At 44.2% G+C, this 24668-nt stretch overlaps 1 protein-coding gene across 2 annotated transcripts in view; it reads left to right on the top strand.

Moving 5' to 3' along the window:
* Positions 1–24668, top strand: part of REV3L (REV3 like, DNA directed polymerase zeta catalytic subunit) — a 222329-nt gene that overhangs the window by 93005 nt on the left and 104656 nt on the right. For both annotated transcript variants that reach the window (XM_075923987.2, XM_025184747.3), the window contains exons 3-5: positions 3437–3511; positions 6722–6882; positions 11054–11150. In XM_075923987.2, coding sequence (XP_075780102.1) covers positions 3437–3511; positions 6722–6882; positions 11054–11150 — 333 coding nt within the window. The remainder of the gene's footprint in view (positions 1–3436; positions 3512–6721; positions 6883–11053; positions 11151–24668) is intronic.

Genomic DNA, 24668 nt, shown 5'->3' with positions numbered 1-24668 from the left:
ATATGCTGATACATAAGGTTATGTTTTAGTCATGAGTATTTTTAGTAAAAGTTATGGGCAGGTCACGGGTAATACACAAAAATTCACACCCTGTGACTTGTCCATGACTTGTGTTGTAAATACCCCTGACTATATCTTAGGTGCTCTAGGGGACTCCAGGGACCTAATGTTTATAGGTTTTTTTTTTGGGGGGGGGGGCACTCTGGTGCTGTTGCTTGAGGGGGGAGAAGTGAAATGTGGTCCGGGGCCCCTCTGCTGCTTGGGGAGGAGGGAGGCAGCCCAGGGTGCCACAGATGCTCCAGGGAATGGGGGGGCGGGATAGCTCAGCATACCGTGACTGTTTGGGGAGCACTCAGGAGTGCTGCTGCTCTGGCATATGCCATAGCAAGTTGCCTGGGGCCACTAAGCAGTGGCAAGCGCAGCTGACCATTATCTGGGGGAGCTCTGGGGGCAGCCACATTGATGCTGCAGAAGTCACGTAGATTCTGGAAAATCAGAGTCTGACTTCTGTGACCTCTTAGACAAACTTGCAGTCTTATTGAAAATCACCTCTCGATGTATGTTAGGGTCAAATGGATTTGTCATAGTGCAGATAACATAGTAGGTGAAAGCTGTAACCAGCCCTTGCCCTGCAAGCAAAGACTTTGTTTGAGGACTTAGTCTTCACTACTTGTTAGGCCACTTTCTTCTTTTATAGCTTTTACATATTCATAGTAGGAAGATGTATATTGCTATCTCTAACACTAATACCTACTGGTACATAACTGTCACAGAAAATAAAAACTAATTTAGGTTTTTTGTTTAGTTCAGACTATTGCAAAGGCTAGTACTGTATGCATAGGTAATTACAAATTCAAACCTTCTTCCCTGCATATTAGATGTTACACTATACAGTAAACTTCCGATAATCCGGCACCTTTAGGACCCAGGGGGTGCCGGATTATCAGATATGCCGGACTATCGGAAGGGGAGGCTATGAGGGGTCTGGGGTGGGGTAGGGGGGATGCCCCCCCAGACCCCTCATAGCCCCCCCCCTTCCGATAGTGTGGCTCTGCCCCAGGCGTCCCTGATTCAGCCGCTGCTGGTCAGTTTCAGCAGCGGCTGAATCGGGGACAGCTGCAGCAGAGCAGCTGGAGTGCTGCCGGCTTGATCCGGTAGCGCCGACCCTTGGCGCGGCGAGACCAACCCGGCAGCACCCCAGCTGCTCTTGGGGACGCCTGGGGCAGAGCAGCTGGGGTGCTGCCGGGTTGGTCCCGCAGCGCCGCTCCTCGGCGCTACTGGACCAACCCGGCAGCACCCCAGCTACTCTGCCCCAGATGTCCCCAAGTCAGCTGCTGCTGATACTGATCAGCGGCTGACTCCAGAATGCCCGAGGCAGAGCTGCTCTGCCCCGGGCTTCCTGGAGTCAGCCGCTGGTCAGTTTCAGCAGCAGCTGAATCGGGACGCCTGGGACAGAGCAGCTGGGGCGCTGCCACACCTCGGTGCTGCGGGGACCAACCCGGCAGCACCCCAGCTGCTGTCCCAGGTTTACCCAAGTCAGCTGCTGCTGAAACTGATCAGGGGTGATTCCAGGAAACCGGGGCAGAGCAGCTGTTCCTCGGGCTTCCTGGAGTCAGCCGCTGGTCAGTTTCAGCAGCGGCTGAATCGGGGACAGCTGGGGTGCTGCTGGGTTGGTCCCGCAGCCCCGAGGGGCAGCGCTACGGGACCTACCCGGCAGCACTCCAGCTGCTCTGCCTCCAGCTTCCCCGATTCAGCTGCTGGTCAATTTTAGCAGCGGCTGAATCGGGGAAGCTGGGAGCAGAGCAGCTCCAATGGTCTGGCTGCCCGGAACACTTCCGGGTTCCTGATGGTGCCGGACTATCAGGAGTGCTGGACCATCAGATGACAGACCAATGGAGTTTTACTGTATATACAAAAGCTTACAAATGGAGAAGTCTTGCATTAGGAATTTTCGTACATTTAAATATACCCCCCCACTAAGCAGCACCGGCTGTATGTACATGATCTACCACTACTGATGCAGAATCTTCAGTGAGAAACTGATCTGATCAACAAAATTCAATTGAAAATGTAAAAAAACCCTATTATAATAATTTGTGAGATATTTTGACAAATAACTGTAAGCTATGTGAAAACATTTCAAGTTAGTATAATGAAAAATGTTGATTATTTGGTAGCGTTGACCAATAAACACCCACTTAAAATGTTGAAATTAATGTAAAAAGGAAGCCATAGTCATGTTGCATTTTTTCTGGAACTGTGCAAAAAATTACTCTCTCTCTCTCTCTCCTGCCAGGGTGGGGGGCAGAGGCTGTACAGCTGGCTAGGGCTTATGAGCAGCCAGGTGCTGCTGCCATCCAGCAAGCCCATCAGGGAGCTGTGCTCATCCGGAGGCCTTGAGGGAGAGTTTCAGTCAAGGCTAGCCATGAGACTCTTCCCCCAGGCCTCCTCACAAGGGGCCTCTGCATTACTCGGTGTGCCTTTCCTCCCACACTCCTCCCTTCCCATCCTACTCTCCTCTCCATCAGATAAAATAAACCGTACTTTATGTTTGAAACAATAAGCTTAGTAATTTTTATTTCAGTCATATATAATTGGGGAGGGACTGGTGAAAGAACCTGGTAGGGGAGAGGAGGAAGAGTTCAAGGATGGGGCTGAGAGTGGCGCTTACCTCAGGTATGTCAGGACACCTCGGCTTCCCAAGAGGTCCCACTGCCTCATGTGCACAACCCTTGGTGGCCCTGGGGGGTGCTAGGAGGAGAAGCTGGGGGGCAGGATGGGTGCGGGTGCTAGAGGGAGTTGGAAGGAAGTGGGTGCTGGAGGGACTTGTGGGAGCAGAAGGAAGGGGGTAGCTGGTGGACTGACCAGGCTCTCCATCATGGTGGTGATCTTGGAGCACATGGCCTCATTCTGGTGGAACAGCTGTTCCCAGATCGTCCGCCTTAGCTCCTGGTAATCCTCCTCAAAGTTCCTGTTCAAGGAAGGGAGGCACTTGAGGTGTTCCCACACTTTTGCCTGTGGCTCTCGCAGGGTTGGCACAGGAGGTGTTGGATGTGCCTTGCTCGCAGCTGGGCCAGCTGTGAAGACAAGTGAGAAGGGTAGTCATCCCCAGGGCTCGCCAACCACACGGTTCTGCGTTCTGCGCATGCGCAGATCATTCTGGCCCACGAAAGCTCATCATCTAATAAACCATCTTGTTAGTCTTTAAAGTGCTACATTGTCCTGCATTTTGCTTCAACTACCCCAGACTAAAACGGCTACATTTCTATCACTATTCTAAATAGATTTAGATTGTGACTAAAACACCAGAAATGTGTAATGCCCAATATATCTACTAGAGAGGAGAAAAGTAAACACAAACTAGAAAAAGGGAATTTAAGTGTAAATATTGCTACAATATAATTGGTAATCTTTTGTTTGTTTTATTGCTCTCCAGGCCTTTTTATGGTTATCATGAAAAGGAGAAAGAGTTTATGAAGATCTATCTTTACAATCCTGCAATGGTGAAAAGGTAAGGCAATAGTAAATTAGAACTCTCAACAGCTTTCATTATAGCTTATAAACAAAAAAGGGAAGTGAGATGTACAGGCAGTCTCCGAGTTACGCGGATCCGACTTATGTCGGATCCGCAGTTACGAACAGGGCTTTTCTCACCCCGGAGGACGGGAGCGGCGGGACGCCCAGATGCCCTGCGGTCCCGCCACCCGCATCCTCCGGGGTGAGAAAAGCTGCTCCGCGTCTCCCTGGTCTGCTGGGGGGAGGGCTCCCCCCAGCAAATCAGGGAGACAGGGAGCAAAGCCGTGGAGGACCCAGGCGGCGGGACCGCGGCGCATCTCGGTCCCGCCTCCCGCGTCTCCCTGGTCTGCTGGGGGGCGGGGGGCAGCTAGTGCGCCCCCCCTCCCCCCCACCCAGCAGACCAGGCTTTTCTCCGGATGCCTGTGGTAGAGCAGCTGAGGCGCTGCCGGTTGGTCCCACAGCGCCGCTCTGGGCGCTACTGGACCAACCCGGCAGCACCCCAGCTGCTCTGTCCCAGGCGTCCTGATTCAGCCGCTGCTGGTCAGTTTCAGCAGCGGCTGAATCAGGATGCCTGGGGCAGAGCACCCCAGCTGCTCTGCCCCAGGCGTCCCAAAGTCAGCCGCTGCTGAAACTGACCAGCGGCTGACTACAGGAAGCCTGAGGCAGAGTTGCTCTGCCCCGGGCTTCCTGGAATCAGCCGCTGATCAGTTTCAGCAGCAGCTGACTTGGGGACGCCTGGGGTTCTTAAGTTGAATCTGTATGTAAGTCGGAACTGGCGTCCAGATTCAGCCTGTTGAAACTGATAAGTGGCTGATTCCAGGAAGCCCGGGGCAGAGCAACTCTGCCTCGGGCTTCCTGTAGTCAGCCGCTGGTCAGTTTCAGCAGCGGCTGAATCTGGACGCCAGTTCCAACTTACATACAGATTCAACTTAAGAACAAACCTACAGTCCCTATCTTGTACGTAACCTGGGGACTGCCTGTGTTTTCATTTGGAAGATGCATGTGAATTTAAGCCAATGATAATGTTACTAATTATTATCCCAGTTCAGCAAAATATGTGAGCCTATATCTAATTTTAAGCACAGAAGTAGTCTTAAAGAATAGTTTATGCAACAGAAATAAAACAAGAAATGTTAGCTGCAATTAATTGTCTAGGCAGACTTAAAAACATCTAGTCAAAAACATTCTTGTTGTAATTCTGTTTAAATCAATGAGGTTTAAACAGGATTGAATTTAGCATAGTAATCTTTCAAGTACTATCAGGTGAATTTTCATAAATAAAAATGCTTGTTATGAAATTTTAAATTCTGGAATTTAAAATATGGAAAAGTCAGGTAATTTAGTATAAATCATCATTTAATAAACATTATGTTTATTAAATACAAAGAGTAGTTAATGCAGCATTATGATTAAGATCCATTGCACAAATCCCAAGAAATTAAAATTCATAGCATAACTAAAATCTCTTGGACCTATGTAATATTTTATATCATATGTTAACTTTACTAAAATCTAAATCTAAATTATGAAAAAACGAATATCAAGGACTACTCGCTAATATGGTCATTGATGCAGTCCCATGCTCTAAGTGTCCCTAAAGCTTCAACTGCTTCTTGCACTTCCTGGTCACTGTCAGAGATATGGTAGATGGAACATTAGCCTCACGTGATATGTCTGGTCTTAAGTGAATAATTGTCCAAAAAGTTATTTGTTCCAAACAAGTAGCATAATAGAATTTTGCTATCCTTCTTCATATAGTAAAAAGTCTCAGTGGGGTAGCTGTGTTAGTCTGTAACTCTAAAAACAATGAGCAGTCCTGTGGCATCATTAGTGATAGTGGACATGATATATGCTATCAAGTGCCAACAATGTCTCTCTGGCGTAGAAACTGTCCAGTTTGACCAATGTACATGGCAAACAATAAATGGATGCAAGTCAGACATCTGGAATGTTAACACACACAAACCTGTAGGGGAACATTTTAACTTCCCTGGACATTCAGTAATAGATTTAAAAGTAGCCATCCTTCAAGAAAATAATTTTATCACCCAATTACAGAGGGAGACAGCTGAACTGGAGTTCATTTACAAGTTCAATACTATCAACTTAGGTTTGAATAAAGATCTTAGCTGGTTAATGCACTACAAAGGCAATTTCCCCACCTTTGATATTTGCACTTCCACACCAAATGAGGCACATCCACCCTAACTTAATTAGTTTCATTTACACTGGCTCTACAATTGACAAGTAACTTCTTTTGCTGTTATATATCCTGAATTCTGTAATTTTCACTCCAACTCATCTGATAAAGTGGGTTTTACCCACAAAAGCTCATGACTTAATAAATGTGTTAGTCTCTAAGGTGCTCGTTTTTTCTTCATTAAGTTTGTTATAATATATTGTACATGCACAATGTGGCTGAGTTACAGTTGTTCTGGGAACCATATATTGAACAGGAGATTTTTAACCATTCTGGTTTGAACTACTTTCTTATTATAGTCTCTTCATATAATTTTCTAGTTTTGATTTTTAGATCATGTTTTATTGTATTATATAATCAAATATAAATACCATTCTCACATTTAGATAAATTAACTGGGCATGTTTGTAATTATTCAAAAGTAAATAAGTTTATTTTAATGTCCTTTGAAGAAAATATTTATCTGCGGATATATACTGCATTACAAAGATGCATTAATGTCCTTTGAAGAAAATATTTATCTGCGGATATATACTGCATTACAAAGATTGCTTTGTTAAAAAGCTAAAGTACTGTACTACACGTGTAAAGTTTTGTAACATTCAAACATTTGACTTTTTGGTTACTATGGCAAAGGAGATTTTCAAAGTCACAAATAACCTTTATGTATCCACCTGGCCTTGAGCCACTAAGGTCAGTGGAAAACTTTATATGGACTTCTGAGGGCATTGGATCAGTCCACAGAACTTGTGCTAGGCTACTTCTGTAGAGATTTTTATAACTAGATGGATGCAGCTCTTCTGCACTTACTTTCAGATACTGAATTATTATTAGAGCAAACTAGTTTTGTTAAGAATATTTGTTAAAACTCAGAAGTTTGGAACTTTTATTATGTTAGTAAAATCAAGTATATTGTGGAACTTTTATATTTTATTGTAATTTTAAATAATAATAACCAGTAAGATGGTGTCATTTTTCATCGTTTTAATTTGTTTTTAACTTTAGAGTATGTGAACTTCTACAAGGAGGAGCCATAATGAATAAATTTTACCAGCCTCATGAAGCCCATATTCCCTACCTCCTACAACTGTTTATAGACTACAACCTGTATGGAATGAATTTAATAAACCTGGCTGCTGTCAAATTCAGAAAGGCAAAGAGAAGAAGTAAGATGTTTGTTTCTTAAGGCTAAATCATAAATAATTGTCTTGAAGGTTCAAACCATTACTTCCAAATGGAACAACATTATATTTCAGATTTTGTCATTGTTTACTCAGACTTAAAAACAGTTGTATATTTGTGTACTGCATATTAATCCTTTATAGCTTTGCTTTGCTTTCTTGGTTGAAACTTTAGCATTCTCTCATTCTAAATTTGTGCATGCTTTCTGGACTTAAAGCACAAAATAGAAGAGAAAAGGTGCCACTTGGAGACGTGTGAGCTGTTGCATAATTATCAAGACATTTGCTATCTATGACATAGGTGGATTTGAATGTCAGGTTACAAAAGTTAAGCACCTATTTTCCAGTCTAATGTTATAAGGGAAGCTTATATTGTGCCATATTTATGAAACTTGACTGTAAAAGTTTGGTATTTTCCCCTTGATTCTTTCTATATATTGAAAAGCAGCCTCTAATTCACAGTTTTTGATAGAAGCTCATGGATTCAACATACGTATTTTTTTACACATATTTTAAGAGCAAATATTACGTTTAGGCCTGAACATATTTTATATTGAATTTCAATTTCATTTTAAATTAGTTTATTTTTAAAAATAAAAATGTATCATTTAAATAACAAAATTATAACTGATTTCTTTTAAAAAAGCATCACTTTTTATCCACCCCGAGACAAGCAGACACATACACACCCTGTTATGAATCCCCTCGTAGCCATGTGTTTTAAATATATCTAAAAAGCTCTTGGAACATAGTTATCTTTTCCACTCTCATGCTGTTCTATATGTCTGGAGCAGTGGGAGGTCAAGGGACTGCAGGTCAGCTAAGGAGAAAAGATCTTCAAGGGGAATAATCTATGCAGCTCTAGATCCAGTCATTAGGAGGAATAGGGAAGCAGGATCAGGTACCTGCATTCTCCTCAAGAGACCAAAAGAGCTTCACAGAGGGTGCAAGGAAAACACTCTTCTTCTGTCCCCCCTTCAGAGGACTACCTGTCTAAATGTGGGGAAAGGAAAACAACATTCACATGTCATACTTGGCTTGTAGGTGGGCTCAAAGAGTTGTGGCCAGTTTTGTTACTATGAAAGTAAGTCTTTTGGGCTCTGATCTTCTCTACCTCTTGCTTCAGACAGGCTCTGCCTTGCCTAGGAGTGGGCAATAATTTTTTACCAGGGACCGCTTCAGAAATTTTTGAAGTGGCCCAGGGCCTCACCGGAGGGGCAGGGCCTCAGGCGGAAGGGGAGGGGCTAGGATATTTCCCTAGTCACAGACCATAATTCATCTGGTGGCAGGGGAGCGAGTGAAGCCTTCCCCTCTCCCCCCCCCGCCCGCCCCCATAGGGTCTCCCTAGACACCCATGCCCCTGGCGGTGGGAAGAGACTTCGCACACTCCCCCTTCTGCCACCAGGCCAATCAGGGCTTGGGGGTGGGGGAGCAGCAGGGCTTCTGCAGGCCAGATCAACCCACTTGACAGGCTGGATCTGGCTCCCTGAGGCCCTTTTGCCTGCCCCTGGTCTAGCCTCTCCGCTACTTGCCAGGTCTGCTATTTTTAATCTGTCATCTGGTATGGTAAACAAAAATAACTGTGTATGGCTATATCCTCTTAGACCTCTCACACTTCAAGGTAGGGGAGAGATTAGTTCCTGAATGGGGAGAGGTTCCAGAAAGAGAGTGGTTGTAGCAAATGAAGCCTAACAGGGAGTAGTGAATTCAGTATCAGTCCTCCTCTCAGCTAAGTGTATTAGTGCAGGGAAAAGGTGCTTCCTGCCATATCTGATGAACACCTGGAATCTTTAGCAATTAAGTTCCCTCTTCTGCCATGAAATCTAGGGTCTCACACTTTGACATTGCTGAAGAGGAAAGACTTTATTCCAGAACAGGGAAGAGGAGTATTGGGGTGCCTTAAAGGGATGGGGAACCTTTTTTGGGTCAGGGACCACTGACCCTCAGAGAGGTCAGTCAGGGGCCACATGAAAGTGAAAAGGAAAAAAAACCCCACTGATCTGGCCCCTGAGTGAGGAGAAAAAAAATCCCACACAAATGTGGCCCCTAACTGAGAAGCAGGAAAGAAAAAAGACATTTGCCCCACTACTCTCAAGCTCCACCCCAGAGCCTCGGAGGACTGGGCCCAAAAAAGAGGGGTCCAGTAAGATTGCTTGGGTGAGGATGTAGGTCTGGGCAGAAGGTAAGGTGCAGGAGTAGGCTGAAAGTGAAGGTGAGGGCAGGAGGTAGGGTGCAGGAGTAGGTTCAGAGTGAGGGTTTGGGGTCTGAGCGGGAGGTAGGGTGCAATAGCAGGCTGGGGGTGCAGGGTCTGGGCAGGAGGTAGGGAGCAGGAGCGGGGTGTGGGGTCTGGAAGGAAGGGTGCAGGGACTGGGCTGGGGTGAGGGGCCTGGGTAGGGGGAAGGGTGCAGGAGTGGGCAGAGGGTGTGGTGTTTGGAGACGGGGGGTACGTGCAGGGTCTGGATGGAAGGCGGCAGGAGATGAGGGTGTAGACACCTACTATGTGAAGCTCATGGGGGGAGGGAGGGCACATGGCTCCATGTAGCTCTTTGCGCTGCAGGGAAATGTCCCTGGCTAGTTAGCCTATGGGAGCGATGGGGAGCAGTGCTTACAGGTAGTGCCTCCCTGCAGCATTCAGGAGCTGCTTCCTCCCCACTACCAGGCAGATCCTGTGGGCCGAATTGGGCACGTAAGGCTTGCCACCCCCTTCCCCTCAACAGGGAGTTGGTTCTGGAGCTCCAACCACATCGATCCCCTCTGTGCTGGCTTGCGCCCCTGCTGTGGTGGGAAGTGGAAAGCTCCAAGACTTGTGGGTCATATCAAGACAAGCCACGAGCCATAGGTTCCACACCCCTGACTTAAAGCTTCACAAATAACATTTTTAAAATAGACTCGTACTAGGCTATTACTGAAAAGGTCCTGCACTTTTTTCATTTATTTGCAAAGTGAAGGTTGCTTTAAAAAAAAGGTAGGGGCAAAAATTCTTTAAAATCATCATTGTTTCAAGAAAATGCATTTTAAAAATAACATACTATTTTTCTTAATAAATGGTCTACATGTAAAATGTTTATTAAATACTTATTTAGCAGATTCAGTGCTATATCTTTAAGACACACAAGTGCTTACTGAGTTCTCTTGTGAGTGTGTTCGAAAATGTGTATGAAGCTGTGTTTTTAAATGATGCATAGTGATCGGTGAACGTGCAACTAATTTTTGAAGAAAACAAGAAAAAGTATTTGCATTTATCTAAGTATATATTTACCCAAGGGGCTGACACCTGTCTCCTGGATCACTAGCATATCTTTGGTAACACACGTGGAAGATTTTGTTGTTGAAAATCTTGTTGTTGAGGGATATAAATTAAATGCAAAAAACTGTTGGTGTGTGCAACAAGCCTATAACGTGACTAATCTTTTTGGCATCTATTTTTGCTCCTTTGGCTCCTTTTTTCTAGTGCTACTCACTGTATATGCTTCATCTTTCCCTCCTCTGAAGAATTAAGCTCCAGAAGGAGACCACAGGGGAGGTACTAAATCTTCAGAGGAGACTTGCCCAGCTTGACTCTGGAGCACAGTTCCTTAAACTGCAACCTATGAGCAAACTTACATAATCCTTTCTTAAGATGCAGGTCTGACACCATCTGCTTTCACGGCAGATTTCTGTTTACTATTATGGGCACCACATCTGGAATACATTGTGTATTCTCTTTCTGTTCAGGATATAAGAAAGACAAAAAGTGCTAAGTAACGTTTAAAGTTGTATGTGGTATCTGATTTCTTTTGGGAGCTTGATTGAGGCCCAGGCACTTTGGAATCCTTAGGGAGTTTAGATCAAAGATGACAAACAATTTCCCTTGAAGCTCACTTAAAGAAAAAGTAGTGTACAGCTTTAATTTTAATGATGTATGCTGTAAATATTTGTTTTCCCTTTTTATCAGTGTCCACATGAATCTATACATAGGGCAGAGAAATTAGTAAGTTAAGAGGTAGAATGTTTCCTTTTTAAAGCCCATGTTGCACATCATGTAACGAATTTCCTTCTTTCATAGCATTTGTGTTGCTAGTGCAAACATATAAGTTTAAAAGGGTAATTAAGTGTGCAAATAAAAACATGAAGTTTTGTAAAACTCTCATGCTTCATTCTATATTTCTATTTTTAGGTAATACTTCAGGTGGAAATAGAAATTACAAAGATCATTTGCCAGAAAATTCCATTACTGGAACTTTTTTTCGATGGGAAGAGGATGAAATACCAAGGTCAGCACGTTTAAACAATTTTAAAAATATACTACTCTGTAGAGAAGATAGAATATTATAGGCAATTTAAATATATTCATCTCAAAATAATCTCTGAATTCCAGTATTATCCCAGTATGACTTTTTAATTTATACAAAGAATGCAAAAATTAGTCACAATATAGGTAGGGGTTGAATCTCTAAAATCCGGGACTCTTTGGTCCAGCAACATCAGGACCAGGGATGTTGCTGGGCCAAAGAGCTGCAGCAACAGGGATTAGGAGCTGGCTTGGGAGTCCAAAGGCCAAGTATCCCTGACCCCAGAGAGTTCCGGCCAGGCCAGTGACAACAGGGCCAGCAGCAGCTGGGGAGCTCTGGCTGGGCCAATGGCCACAGAACTCTAGCTGGGGAGTCCAAGCCCCAGTGGGCAGGTAGCAGCAGCTGGGAAGCCACAGCCAGCAAAAAGGCCCAGCAGCTGGGAACCCTGCTGGACCTGACCAGAATTCAGTGGCTGGGACTTGTTGGGAATGGGCTGACAGCCTGCAGAGAAATACAGGAGCTAGGCCTGTGGCTACCAGAGGAGCATTGTTTTCCTCTGGTCCAGCAAACTCCCTTGTTTGGGACTGTTCAGGTCCCAAGGGTGCCAGACCAGGGAGGTCAAACCTGTAGAAATTTTGTGTTACTTTAATTTTGTATGAAGAGGACTGATTTCACTGTCATCTTTTTCAGGATTTTGTTACTTTGGTTGTAAAAAATTAGTGTAGTATAAACCGTGAAATACAGATGTGAAGTTTGGATGTAATTTATTTTGAAAATAAACTTTCCAACTATTGGCATTTGTTTAAAAATCAAATTAAGACTAGTTATTTCGGAGAGTATTTACATCTCCATTGATAAATTGAAATTTATCACTCATTTAGTAATGTGAATAGTGGACTATCAAACTACACTAAGCTTCAGTTTCCTATAGACAGTAGCAACCATTCAGTACTTTAAAGTCTCTTGAACTCTTCTAGTCTTCCATGATTTTCCCAATCTTTATTCAGTTGCTTGTAAAGATGGCTGCAGAAGCTTTACAGAAATGTATGTATTTGTGTGTTCTCCAGAAAAGGAAGATGAAAAACAGAGTGGAAAATACCTTGTGCTGTTTAGAGCTATGTAATGTACCATAATAGGTTCATTCCCTGAGCCACCTTAAGCTGTGTGACAGGTCTTTGTCTGCTCACATTTTGAGTTCATGCCTTTTGTTTCAGTCCTCTTTGAGTGGCTTCTGCATGTTCCCACTTGTATGGATCAAGGTACCTGTGCTGTGAGCTTCAAAATCTTCTGGTGAGGACTGTATTGGCACCACTCATCCCTCTCTCCTCACTTGACAAAGGATTTTGACGGTATAAAAGGAGTGGCGTCAACCACTCTTCAGTTCCTTCTAATCACTTAGGGTATGTCTACACTACCCCGCTAGTTCGAACTAGCGGGGTAATGTATGCATACCGAACTTGCTAATGAAGCCCGGGATTTGAATTTCCCGGGCTTCATTAGCATAAAGCCGGCGCCGCCATTTTTAAAAGCTGGCTAGTGCGAACCCCGTGCCGCGCGGCTACACGCGGCACGGGCTAGCTAGTTCGAACTAGCTAGCTATTCCGAACTATCTGTACACCTCGTGGAACTAGCTAGCCCGTGCCGCGTGTAGCCGCGCGGCACGGGGTTCGCACTAGCCGGCTTTTAAAAATGGCGGCGCCGGCTTTATGCTAATGAAGCCCGGGAAATTCAAATCCCGGGCTTCATTAGCAAGTTCGGTATGCATACATTACCCCGCTAGTTCGAACTAGCGGGGTAGTGTAGACATACCCTTAATGTGCAGTGAGCTTGAGTAATATTTGGTGTTCTCAATACTTCAGTCATCATTTTTTAAATTTTTCTGCCCTTTGAGGGCTCTTTTTATCTGTAGCTAATCTGCTTTTCCTAAGAGAAGAAAGTTGGTGCATGTACAACCTCACAGATCATCTGGACCCACAAAAGTGGAAGAATCACCTGATATTCCTGTTGATATATGAGCCTTTTTAGGTTTGGTTGACTAAGACTGGCCATCTGTAAGTCCAGCATCAATCAACTTTAGAGATCCACTCACTATGTCATATACTTGTCTGGTTTAAGTAGCACTACAGTCACTGGATTAGTCCTGGTTGACCAAGTTCGGTACCAAAAGATCTCCTTGTTTTTGGAGAACTATGTGTAACAACCCAAGTGGGGCACTAGGGGGTCTAGCATTCTCAATTGAAAAAAATCTCTTCCTAAAGTGAGTCTGTGTTAAGTATCATCAGGGACTCATGATTGAATCTAAAGCCATAGAGTGACTATGTACCTGGATGGCTATTGAAATCTGTACTGGGATTCTCAGTGACCTGACTTATTTTAGCTCTTGTGTGCCAAAGACTGCAACTTGGGTTTTTACCCTATAACAGCATTAATCCATCCATGTCCTGTCTTGGTAGTCTGTCTTACTCTGGTGACACTCTGAATTTCTGACTTACTGCTATAACTAGCTTTCAGTACTACACCAGAAAGGGGATTTCTGAATCCAATTCCAGAGTGGTTCTGTTATGGAGTAGGCATGTGTCTGAGCAGTCAATACCTAGGAGTCAGACTAGAACATACACATTCACACTTAAAAATAGACAGCAGTGACCTGAAACATAAGGTTTATTCCTTGGCCATTTTGTATATCAAATTTGTCAGTTATGAAGCATTGTTGGCAATACAACTTCCTCATGTGAGACATACTACTATTATGGTAGTAGGTTGGTCATCCCTCAGGGAGTTAATATGGATTGTGTAAAACTCTTCTAGGTTCCAGTAGCTCTTGCTGATTCCCAACAGGCCAGAAATATTTCTTCTTTGTGTTTGGTCTCCCAGCTCATTGCACTGAGCTAAAGGCAGAACCCTTAGCAAGACAGTTTTGAAAGATAAGGATAATGCTCATTGTCTCCATGTTTATTACAGAAATGAGCAAAATCCATCTTCAGTGACATATTCTTTTTATAGAACTAGGGTTAGGAGTACCTTTTTATGTTTTAAGAATACATTAATTTGGTAAGTCTTTCTGGGAGTCAGTCACAAAACTCAGAATGCATCCAAGATATTATCAGTGCCCTGAACTAGGGCGTGGCAATCTTTCTTGTCTTACATGACTTCCTGATTCTGATCCTGACTAACTGAAAGTCCTGTTTACCAAACTACTGGATCTTCTGTCTCAGAGGAGATGTAATTGTAATGTTTTCCCTACAAAGCCCATCGAGCCTGTGTTTAAAGGCTGGCTTACTGCTTTCTTTTCCATGTTTCTGGTGTTGCCATTTCTTATAGGTATAGTTTCTGCCTAGAGTGTTAGTCAGATACAGGGCCCAAACCCATCCATAAATTCGCTAGGCTTATGGAGGAGAGACTAGCATCAGCATGTTCCAGCTCTAAGGCTTTCCAAATTAATCTGACCATTTCATGGTTGCTATGATTTTGTAGGTACTCAGTTATCTGAAGATAAGTATTCTGATCTAACTAGGCTTAAGGTAGCTTCCACAGCAGGTCTTCATACAGTCTTCATCATAGAAAGGTGCTTTCAGCAATTTTTTTGGCAGTTCTGCTATCCTTGTTCACCTAGAACGTCTCAGCCCACTGTGCTGATTGACCATGCTGCTAAATCCCCACAAGAGGGAGGAATGTGCAGAGAAATTAAGATGGTAATTTACAAGTAATTGGATTTCCAGACAATATTTATACTCTTCACTGACTTTCCCTAACCAGGAATATTATACTGAAGTAGTACTAAAGGGCAGCTGGGGCCACACTGCCTTTTCCGCCCCTTTCTGTTCTGGGATGAATGGCCACAGTTGACACTGCATACCAGAAGATTTAGAAGCTTGAAATGCTGGTGGTTTAATTCCCACAAATGTGAATATACTGTGATTATTTTTGGTTCCCCGAGAAAGACTTCACTTTCCAAGTGCTAGTGACCTTCCTGAAAATGGTAATCTTGGTCTCTCTGTAGATTTTTTTTTTTTTTTTTTTTTTTTTACCAGCAAATAGAATATACCAGTACTTTTCAGATCAGCTGAAATAGTGTCCATGTCTTGGTCAATGGTCAAGTAAAACCACTCCTTCTGTAATGAATATAGGCTTTTCTATGTTGATTAATCACCATTCTATTCTACAGAGGTTCTCATGCCACACTTAGCACTGTAATATCTCAGCATTTTCCAGCAATGCATTAAACAGCATGATTACATCTGTCAAAGTTCATGTTAAGAGAGATGGCAAGGTAAAAGAAAGATGTCCTGCACTTGAAGTAGAAGCCAGTGATGTTTGTGATGGTCCCCAAGACAGTTCTGTCTCTATCTACAGATAGCTTTCCCCCATTGTAGAGTTCCATTATCCAGAATAGTGAAGTTGTCAATGTTAGTCTTTGTCCCAGAACTCTAGGAGAGCTGTACTCTATAATATTGGAGGGTTTTACAACATCCCTTTAGGCAGGGAGGAGTGGTATCACCATTTTACAGACAGAGAGTTGAAGCACAGACAGATGCAGGGTATGTCTACACTACCACCCTAGTTCGAACTAGGGTGGTAATGTAGTCAACCGGAGTTGCAAATGAAGCCCAGGATTTGAATTTCCCGGGCTTCATTTGCATGTTGCCGGGCGCCGCCATTTTTAAATGTCCGCTAGTTCGGACTCCGTGCCCCGCGGCTACACGCGGCACGAACTAGGTAGTTTGGACTAGGCTTCCTATTCCGAACTACCGTTACTCCTCGTTCCAGGACTAGGGTGGTAGTATAGATATACCCTAAGTGACTTGTCCATATAACACAAGAACTCTGTGACAAAGCCAAGAATAGACCCAGAATCTCAATGCCAGCAATATAAAAACACCCTTCTTTCAGAAGATTACTATCGAAGTTAGAATGGGTTGCAGTGGTGACTGCTGTCTTGCTTTGGGGGTAATTCAGATTCAAAATTAGCATGCAGAACTAGCATTGTTTTGAATGGATATATCCAGATTTAAATTTATTACAAGCACACATTCAAGAATTGAGAGCATTTAGGAAAGTTCTCTTTCTGCTTAATTAGTAAAGGAAGGTACTGAAATGCCATCCATCCTTGTGCATTTTAATCAGATTATAAGGTAATCATTGTACATGGTCTTGTAATAGATACTGTAGATGAGTGATGAGCAACCTAGGCTAGTGAATGGGCCTCATAAGTGGCCCTCCTTCATCTCAACGGGCCATGAGATTGTCGTAACCAAAACAGTCTCCGGGGATAGGTAGTTCTGCTAATTTTATTTGTATACAGGCAGTCCCCAAGTTACAAACGGGGTGAGGCAACCCCACACTAGCTGCTTCCCCCCAGCAGACCAGGGAGACGCAAAGCTAGCACCCCCCCTCCCCCAGCAGACCAGGGAGACGCGGAGCGGCTTTTCTCAGCAGACACCTCAGCTTGAGAATAAAGGACTGAGGGAAGTGAGGTGTGGGAGAATAAAACAGCTCTGGAGAAATGTTTGGCTAGTGTTTCACCTACAATATGTACCAGTTCCGACTTACATACAAATTCAACTTAAAAACAAACCTACAGTCCCTATCTTGTACGTAACCCGGGGACTGCCTGTACATAGAATTTGCAAGGTGTACCGACCGAAATGTGGCAGCACTTTGACAGCTCTGACTGTCACTATTGTGTGCAGTCAGCGTGCAGCTCACTTCACATGCATTGCTTTACATGCATGTCACTTTAGTAGTATCAGTAGGAAAAAACCCTACGTGGATGGAAACCAGTGGTATCTGGCGACGTTGCATGTGGGCAACAGTAAACCGAATGGCTTGCGGGTCACACATAGTGTTATGATGGGCTGCAGGTTGCGCCACCGCTATAGACACATGGAATATTTAGACTATTATATCAGCTTTTTAAATGTTAAATGTATCTTTATTTAGTGATTGTATTCCTGACTAAGAGAGCTAAAAGGTTTCCTGCAGCTCTGGCTAGATAATGCACAATCTCGAATAAGGATAACAAGTTTGTGGCAGCGTCACTTCTGCCCTTTTCCCCCTTACACTGTTTAGCTTAGGAAATAGCATGCACTGGTTTGACTTGAATTAGTAAACCTGCATACAAAGCCCTGTAAACTGTATAAAGAGATTTCCCTTCTCAGGAGAAGGGTCACACATCCTCAATCCAAGGTGACCAAGAGAAGGAGGCCTTGCAAAGTATGTAAAATACTCTTAAATCCTGCCAGAGTTTCCATGTGGAAGACAGATGACTGCCATTAAGCTACATCTGCATAAGCTATTTGTTTTTAAAGATGGGTTATCTACACAATGCTTTTGGTCTGCAATAATAATACTTTGCTTTATGAAAGCTGGCTGGTTCAGTGGCTAAATCTGTCATTGCTGCTGAATTTTTTAAGAAAAATAAAAAGGACAGAGGGAGTAAGTTTTGCTATATTCCCTTATTTTCAGCTCTAACCTCACAGGGATCTTATTTTCATGTAGAAAAATATTTGTGCTTTCTGCTTAATTGGTAAAGGAAAGTACTGAAATTCCAGCCATTTTTTTAGGGTATATAAGTGAATCTCTGAGGGTTTTCACCTGTGTAACAACCAAACATTACAGTGGTCTGAGGTCAGTGGCTTCCTATTTTTAAGTCCTGCACTGATTTCAAAATAGCACTGCTCATGGAAGAAACTTCTGATACTTCAACAAAATGCTATCTACCCATGTTTCTTATCCTTTACAGATTGGTGACACCTTCTATGAAGTAAAAAAAATTTACAATTGACATTTTCTATAAAAGTAAGAGGAAAAAAGAGTCAGCAAGTAGTTGTATATAATTCAACTACTCCTACAACTATTAAATGTGACCTCACACATTTTTAAGGTTTTGATTGTTCAGAAGTTATTCTCAAAACTTTATTCCTTTTGCTTTTGTGTAATAACATTTTGAAAGCCTGAGAATTCTCCTTGTTGCCCTTAATGACTCTCACCCTCCCCCATCAGAAGTTACATCACATGGTTGAGAAGTACTGCTTTATACCATTGGAGAAACAAGGGCTTTTAACTTTCTAGTTCTGATAATTTGTGAGATATTAAAAAGAAAATCATACTCTCTGATTTCTATCGTACTTCACATCCCCATTGACTTCTCACCTCATAGTGCCTACCTTGAGAGTTATTACAGCTAAAACTAAAACTAGATGTCATTTAAAAAATGTAGATACCTAGATTTCAAATGGACTCCACTGCTGTAATCATGGCATCCACCATCCCCACGCAGGGAGCATCCTGGCTGTTCCTGTATGGGTTGTCCACTAGTGCTCAGCAATCCATTCAGGATCTTCCTTTTTATGGCCAGATCTAATTGTGGAGCAGACAGATACCAAATTACATATCCTGAAAGACTCATGTATCGTCTCCCAAATGCCAAGAGCAGCCTATGTCTCATTCTAGATCTTTGAGACTTCAACAAGTACCCACAGAAACTAAAGTTTTATATAGTCTCCCTGACCTTCATCATTTCCTCCCTGGATCTGGGAGGCTTGTGTGCCACCCTCAATCTGAAAAACTCATACTTGCTCTTGGAAATCTCTCTGAGGTGCAAGCGCTTCCTTCATTTTATGGTGGGTTTGGCCCACTATCAATTTGTGATCCTCCCTTTTAGTCTGGCTACATCACTGAAGGTGTTTATCAAATGCATGGTAGTAGTTGCAGCCTACCTCACACTCCATCATAGCCAACTATACCCATATTTCAACAAATGGTCAAAAACCTCTCCAGTGAGCAGGTCTAGTGTGATGTTGAAGTCCACCTGACCACATGTTGCTGCTTGGGACTCCTGATAATGACATGAAGTTCACATTTGTACCAGTTCAAAGAATATAATTCATTGGAACGGTGCTCAACTCCACCTGTGTGTAAGTGTTCCTGCCATTAGTCTGGTTCAGGTCCTCTTGAGCCTCATCACAGAGGTGTCCCAAGTTTCTCCTGACCACAGCTAGGATGTGCCTGTGATTGCAGGGACAATGTGCACTTATATGGTCTGTCATGCCAGACTCCGTATGTGACCTCTCCAGCAAGACTGGCATCGACTTATTCCCACTCCAGGGATCACCTGAAAAAAAGATCATAATCATTCCCTCAGTGATGCTTACCTCTCTACAGTGGTGGAATGATCCAGAGAAACCCTACAAGGCATTCCATTTGACAGTCCCGTTCCCTCCTTTGAAGAAGTGTGAGATGCCTGAGACCTTGGCGAGGGCACACACCTTAGAGAGCTCCAGACCCAGGAACTATCTTGCTCTTGGAAATCTCTCTAATCCCAGAGGAGGCACTGTTGCATACAAACGTCAGAGAGCTCCGAGTGGTTCGACTGGCCTGTGGTGTCTTTCTGCCGTGCACTTTGGGCAAAGTGGTGCAAGTCCTCACAGACAACATGATCTCTATGTTCTACATCAGCAGGCAAACGGGAGTATGCTTGTTGCCTCTTTGCCAGGACACATGCCACTTCTGGGGCTTCTGCATCAGCCATAACATCCATCTAGAAGCAGGTCATCTCACTAGGGTCAGGAATGTTCTAATGGATCACTTCAGGAGAGGCTTTCTGCTCTCACCAGAAGTGGTCATTTGACCCAGAAGTGGGCCAAATGATCATCCAGAGGGGGGGATTTCCCCAACTGGACCTGTTTGCAACCAGGTAAAACAGAAAGTGCCATTGGTTTTGCTCCCTGTGGGGACTGGACAGGGGTGCTTTCTCTGATGCCTTCCTCTTGTCATGGGCTGAAAATCTCTGTATGCATTCTCACTGATCCCACTGATCTCTCTCATCATCTGGGTCCAAGTAAAGATCGAGAGAGACAAGGCATGGATTACTGTTATTGCCCCAGCATAGCCTTACCAACACTAACATGGGATGTTCATGGATGTGTCTGTGGGCCCTCTCTGGCCCTTGCCATACCAACTGGACCCACTGTTGCAGGGCCACAGTGGGCTTCTACCCTGCAGCCTTGAGTCTCTGCACCTGTCTGCGTGGACAGCTGAGCATGGAGGAGGGTACCTGCTTGGAGCAGGTCTGGTAGGTCCTCCTGGGAAACAGGAAGCCATCCATAAGATTGACTTACCTGACCAAGTGGACAAGGTTTTCCCTCTGGGCATCAGTATGTGATATCTCCCCCTCATGCTCTCCTGTGCAGTCCATCCTAGCCTACTTGCTGCTGCTCAGGAACCAGGGTCTGGTTCATTCTTCCATCAGAGTGCACCTTGTGGCCATCTCTGCCTTTCTCCACCAGCTAATTTAGGGGCAGACAATTTTCTTGTGATATGATAGTCAGATTCCTGATGGGTCTTGAGCAACTCTACCTGCAGATCAAGACACTGGTCCTTCTGTGTGATCTTAACCTGGTCCTCTCCAGGCTCAGCAGCCCACCCTTCGAGTCACTGGGTTCCTGGTCCCTTTCCCAGGTTGCATTCCTAGTGGCTCTGTCATTGAGACAGGTCTCAGAGATAAAAGCTTTGACCTCAGATCTGCCTGACATGGTCTTCCATAAAGACAAGGTCCAGATGTGGCCCCACCCATCCTTCCTGACACAAGTGATTTCTTCCTTTCATGTGAACCAAAGCATATTCCTGCCTGCCCCAAGCCTCATAGAGTAGCAGAGGAGAGATGTCTATACACCTTGGATGTTGGGAGGGTATTAGCCTTTTATGTGAAATGTACTAAGCCCTTCTGCAATTCAACACAACTGTTCGTAGCTACAGCTGATAGCATGAAATTCCTCCCAGTCTCATGACAGAGAATTTCCAACTGGAAGTCCCACCACCGCCAAATATCTTGGCTTCATTTGACCAGAGCAAGCATCATCAGCTAGTTAATGAGCCTTGCCCAGAGGCTCAGGTCTGCTGTGCACATAGCTGCCTAGCTGAAGGAGGGGCACTTTCCCTCAGCTGCAGCAGCTTCCTGCTGGCAAAAGTGGAGTGTGCCTCTCACAACTGGTAGTCAGTAGACATGAGGAAGTGGGGCCTGGGGTGTTGGTGGGGAGAGGAGTTTGAGGCATCCTCTCTCCCAGCCTGGCTGTGGCAGTGGGAAAAGGAGAGGAGAGAGACTACTCAGATTATTACAGCAGCTGGGTTTGGATGCAGCTAGCTACCTGTTGAGAAACCCAGCTCTCTCCTCCAACCCTAGGCTGAGAGGAGTGGGGGAGGAGAATGCATGGGATAGGTGGGGGAAATATAGAGTGGGTGGATGCTGGCATTAGTGAGGTGGGGGTGGGGAGTTTGGGGCATCATGGCTCCCATCTGGGCTGCAGCAAGAATCAGAACCTCCCACTCTCATCACAGCAGCCCTAGCTGGACTGTAGCTGCCTGTGCGGGGGAAAGACACAGGACTCTCTCCTAGGGTGAAAGTGTGGGGGGAAGCAGGCTAAATGGGGATTGCCAAAATTTCAAATGATTTATGCTGGTGTCGAAGCAAAAACACGCTCCTCTGTGTTTAGGCAGCTAACAAGCAGCTTTATTAATTAATAAAGCACAGCATGAGCCAAACGTGGTCACAGCAGAGCCAGACCCAGTAAGGCTACTAATACAATCAATCCTAGTATCTTTATACCCTTAACCAAACAGTCTGACGTCAGGGCATCCAATTACAGAAATCCTCAATTAAATTTGGAAAAACAAAGCCTTATCAACAAGATGGCGGACAGGTGCGAGGGAGTACATCTCCTGTCCCAACCAGCCCAATTAACACATACCAATAGCCCATCCTGTAGGCCTCTTCTCACGGGGTGACAGAAAGTTCACTCTGGTCTACGTGCTTGAGAGAAAAGCTGAAATGGTTTCTGATATACAAGATGGCTTCTAGCTAAATATGAAAATGGTTTCTACAGCTTCTACAACTCCCCCCTTTTAGCCTTTTAAAGGCTAACCTTGAAACCATTTTATACCTCCGTTTTCCATTAAAGTATTTATGTACATTTCTTGTTCCTTTCTCTGCTCATCCTATTTTAACATCATGAGTTCCACATTCCCTTTGGTAAGGGTCTATCTTGTGTTTTCTAGAATACAAGAAATACAGCATTTGATTAACAAGAAACAGCAATAAGCACAAAAGAATATAGCCAATACTAAAACTACTCTTTGCAAAATCCAAGTTCCCACATGTCCAAACCAGCCTCCCAACCAATCCCAGAGGGTCCAGTGTTCCCCCTGCCTTAGGCGTTTCACAGTTCTTTTAATTTCTGAGGCATCTTCCTTTACTTCTTTGCTGGTGTCAGAAATATACCCACAGCATTTTCTTCTTACTAAGGCACAAACCCCGCTCTTACTAGCTAGGACATAGTCTAGGGCCATTCGGTTTGGCTTTTCCTCACCCTGGCTCCTGAACCGTTACATGTCTAGCAGTACTTTCCAATTGGGGTCAAGGCTAGGCGGATATACCCTGGGTTAGTAAACTCTTTATCCTGCCAAGTATCATTTGGCTTAGTTTACTAAACAGTGTGCCATTCATTTGAGTGATGTTTAGTGGGACTGGAATTATTGGGATGCCTCCTTCTGAATGTACTGGACTGTGAGCACATATCCAGCAACCTGTAGAATTAAATTCTTGGGAAACTTGGTTCATTAAAAGCATAAACACATTTGAACCATATAGGTTATAACTACTAAATATTAAAACCAAGATTAAGCATAAGCTTAACATGAATTGTTTGTCCAGCCTCATGCTGGCTGTTCTTCAGGACTTCGTAGTTTGCTTCACCTATCGCTGGCAGGTTCTTTTGGGCCGCAGCTGGTACCTTAGCCTTGGTCTCTCAGGCTCGTCTGCTTCTGGGCCTGGATTGCCGGTACCAAGCCTGTGCTGATCCTCGTCTACTTCTGGACCTGGGTTTCTGGTACCAGGTCTGTGGTGATTCCCATCTGCTTCTGGACCTGGGTCTCCGGTACCAGGTCTGCGGTGCTCCTTATTGGGGCCGACTTCTGTAGGGGCCAGGACGGGTTTGCAGTGGGATGCGTGAATCCAGGTGGGCAATCCTTCGCACTTTACAGCAGTATGGGTGGTCAGAAGGATTTGGTAGGGACACTTTCACCTGGGTTCCAGGGCAGTCTTCCGCTGGTGAACTTTCACGCAAACCCAGTTTCTTGGTTGTAGTTTAAGGCACAGCTCAGTTGGGGCCTCCTGGAAGGCGTCCTTAACCTGTAAATGATAAGACTGTACACACCTCATAAGTTCCTGACAATTCTTGACTATGCTTCCTTTAACAAGTGTGGCATCAGCCAGGTTAATTTCTGGGCTACTTTACAGTCTCATAGGTTGGCCACATGCAATTTCATGTGGACTGAGTCCAGTTTTCTGATTAGGAGTGGCTCTCATGCTCATTAGGGCAATCTGGAGTGCTACTATCTATGTTAAGACAGAGTTCTCACATATTTTAGCAAGTTCGTTCTTTAAAATCCTGTTTCATCTTTTTACTGTTTCTGCGCTCTCCAGGTGTCGTGCACAGTGCAGTGCTTGTCTGGGAGAGTAGTACTTTTCTAGTTTTTTTTTTTTTTTGAACAATTTGCCCAGTAAAGTGGGTACCTTTATCACCGGAGATCACAAGGTGTATTCCCCATGATGGGATGTAATAATTTAGAAGTTTCTTAGCTACTGTGATGTCATCATGTTTCCTTCAGGGATAAGCTTCTACCCATCCCAAAAACAAGCAAACAATAACCAGCACATTATTTAAAAGATTGACATTTAAGCAATTGAATAAAGTCCATTTGTAAATTCAGAAATGGTCCCAAAGGCGGAGGTCTGGTTGCCGAAACTGTCTTTACAGGTTTACCCACGTTGTGGGCTTGGCAGACAGGGCAAGCCAGACAGTAATCTTTGGCTGCTTGGGAGAATTTGGGAGCAAACCAATTTTGTTTTAGGATTGCTACCATCCCCCCTTTTGCCAACGTGCGACAATCTAGGGAGCACGGGGGCAAGGTGAGGTAGCAAGACCACTGGGGCAACAATGTGGCCATCAGAGCTGCACCACAAGTGATCTGGGTGCAAGGTGCACCCTGCCAGTCTCCACTCCTGCTTTTCCGATTCTGGGGCTTGGTCTTGCAGGAGGGCCAGTTCTGAAAGAGACGGCATAGGAGCTGGCGATGGTAGGACAGAAGGGAAAAACAGCAGGTAGAGGAGCAGATTTCACTACATTCTAGACAGTACAAACTGCATAGCCTGCTACTAAAACTCTACTAAAATTATAAAGGCAAGAACCATTTATATAAAGCACAATGTTAAGATTATTTAAGGGACTTAAATTATTCTTTCATTAAAACAACAATATTGTACACACAACATTTGAAATACATATATCACAATTAAGACACACACAAGACAAATCTGGACAGAACACAGAACACAAACTTATTATGTCATGACACAGAACCATGTTTTTTTTTTTTTTTTCAGTTAATTTTCAGATGATATTAGCGCTTCCTGATGATCTGAAAGACAAAGAAAACATTTCTACC

The sequence above is a fragment of the Pelodiscus sinensis genome, chromosome 3 (assembly GCF_052426305.1).
Source record: "Pelodiscus sinensis isolate ZL-2025 chromosome 3, ASM5242630v1, whole genome shotgun sequence".
Classification (NCBI taxonomy): domain Eukaryota; kingdom Metazoa; phylum Chordata; order Testudines; family Trionychidae; genus Pelodiscus; species Pelodiscus sinensis.
This window is presented reverse-complemented; position numbering and strand designations above follow the sequence as displayed.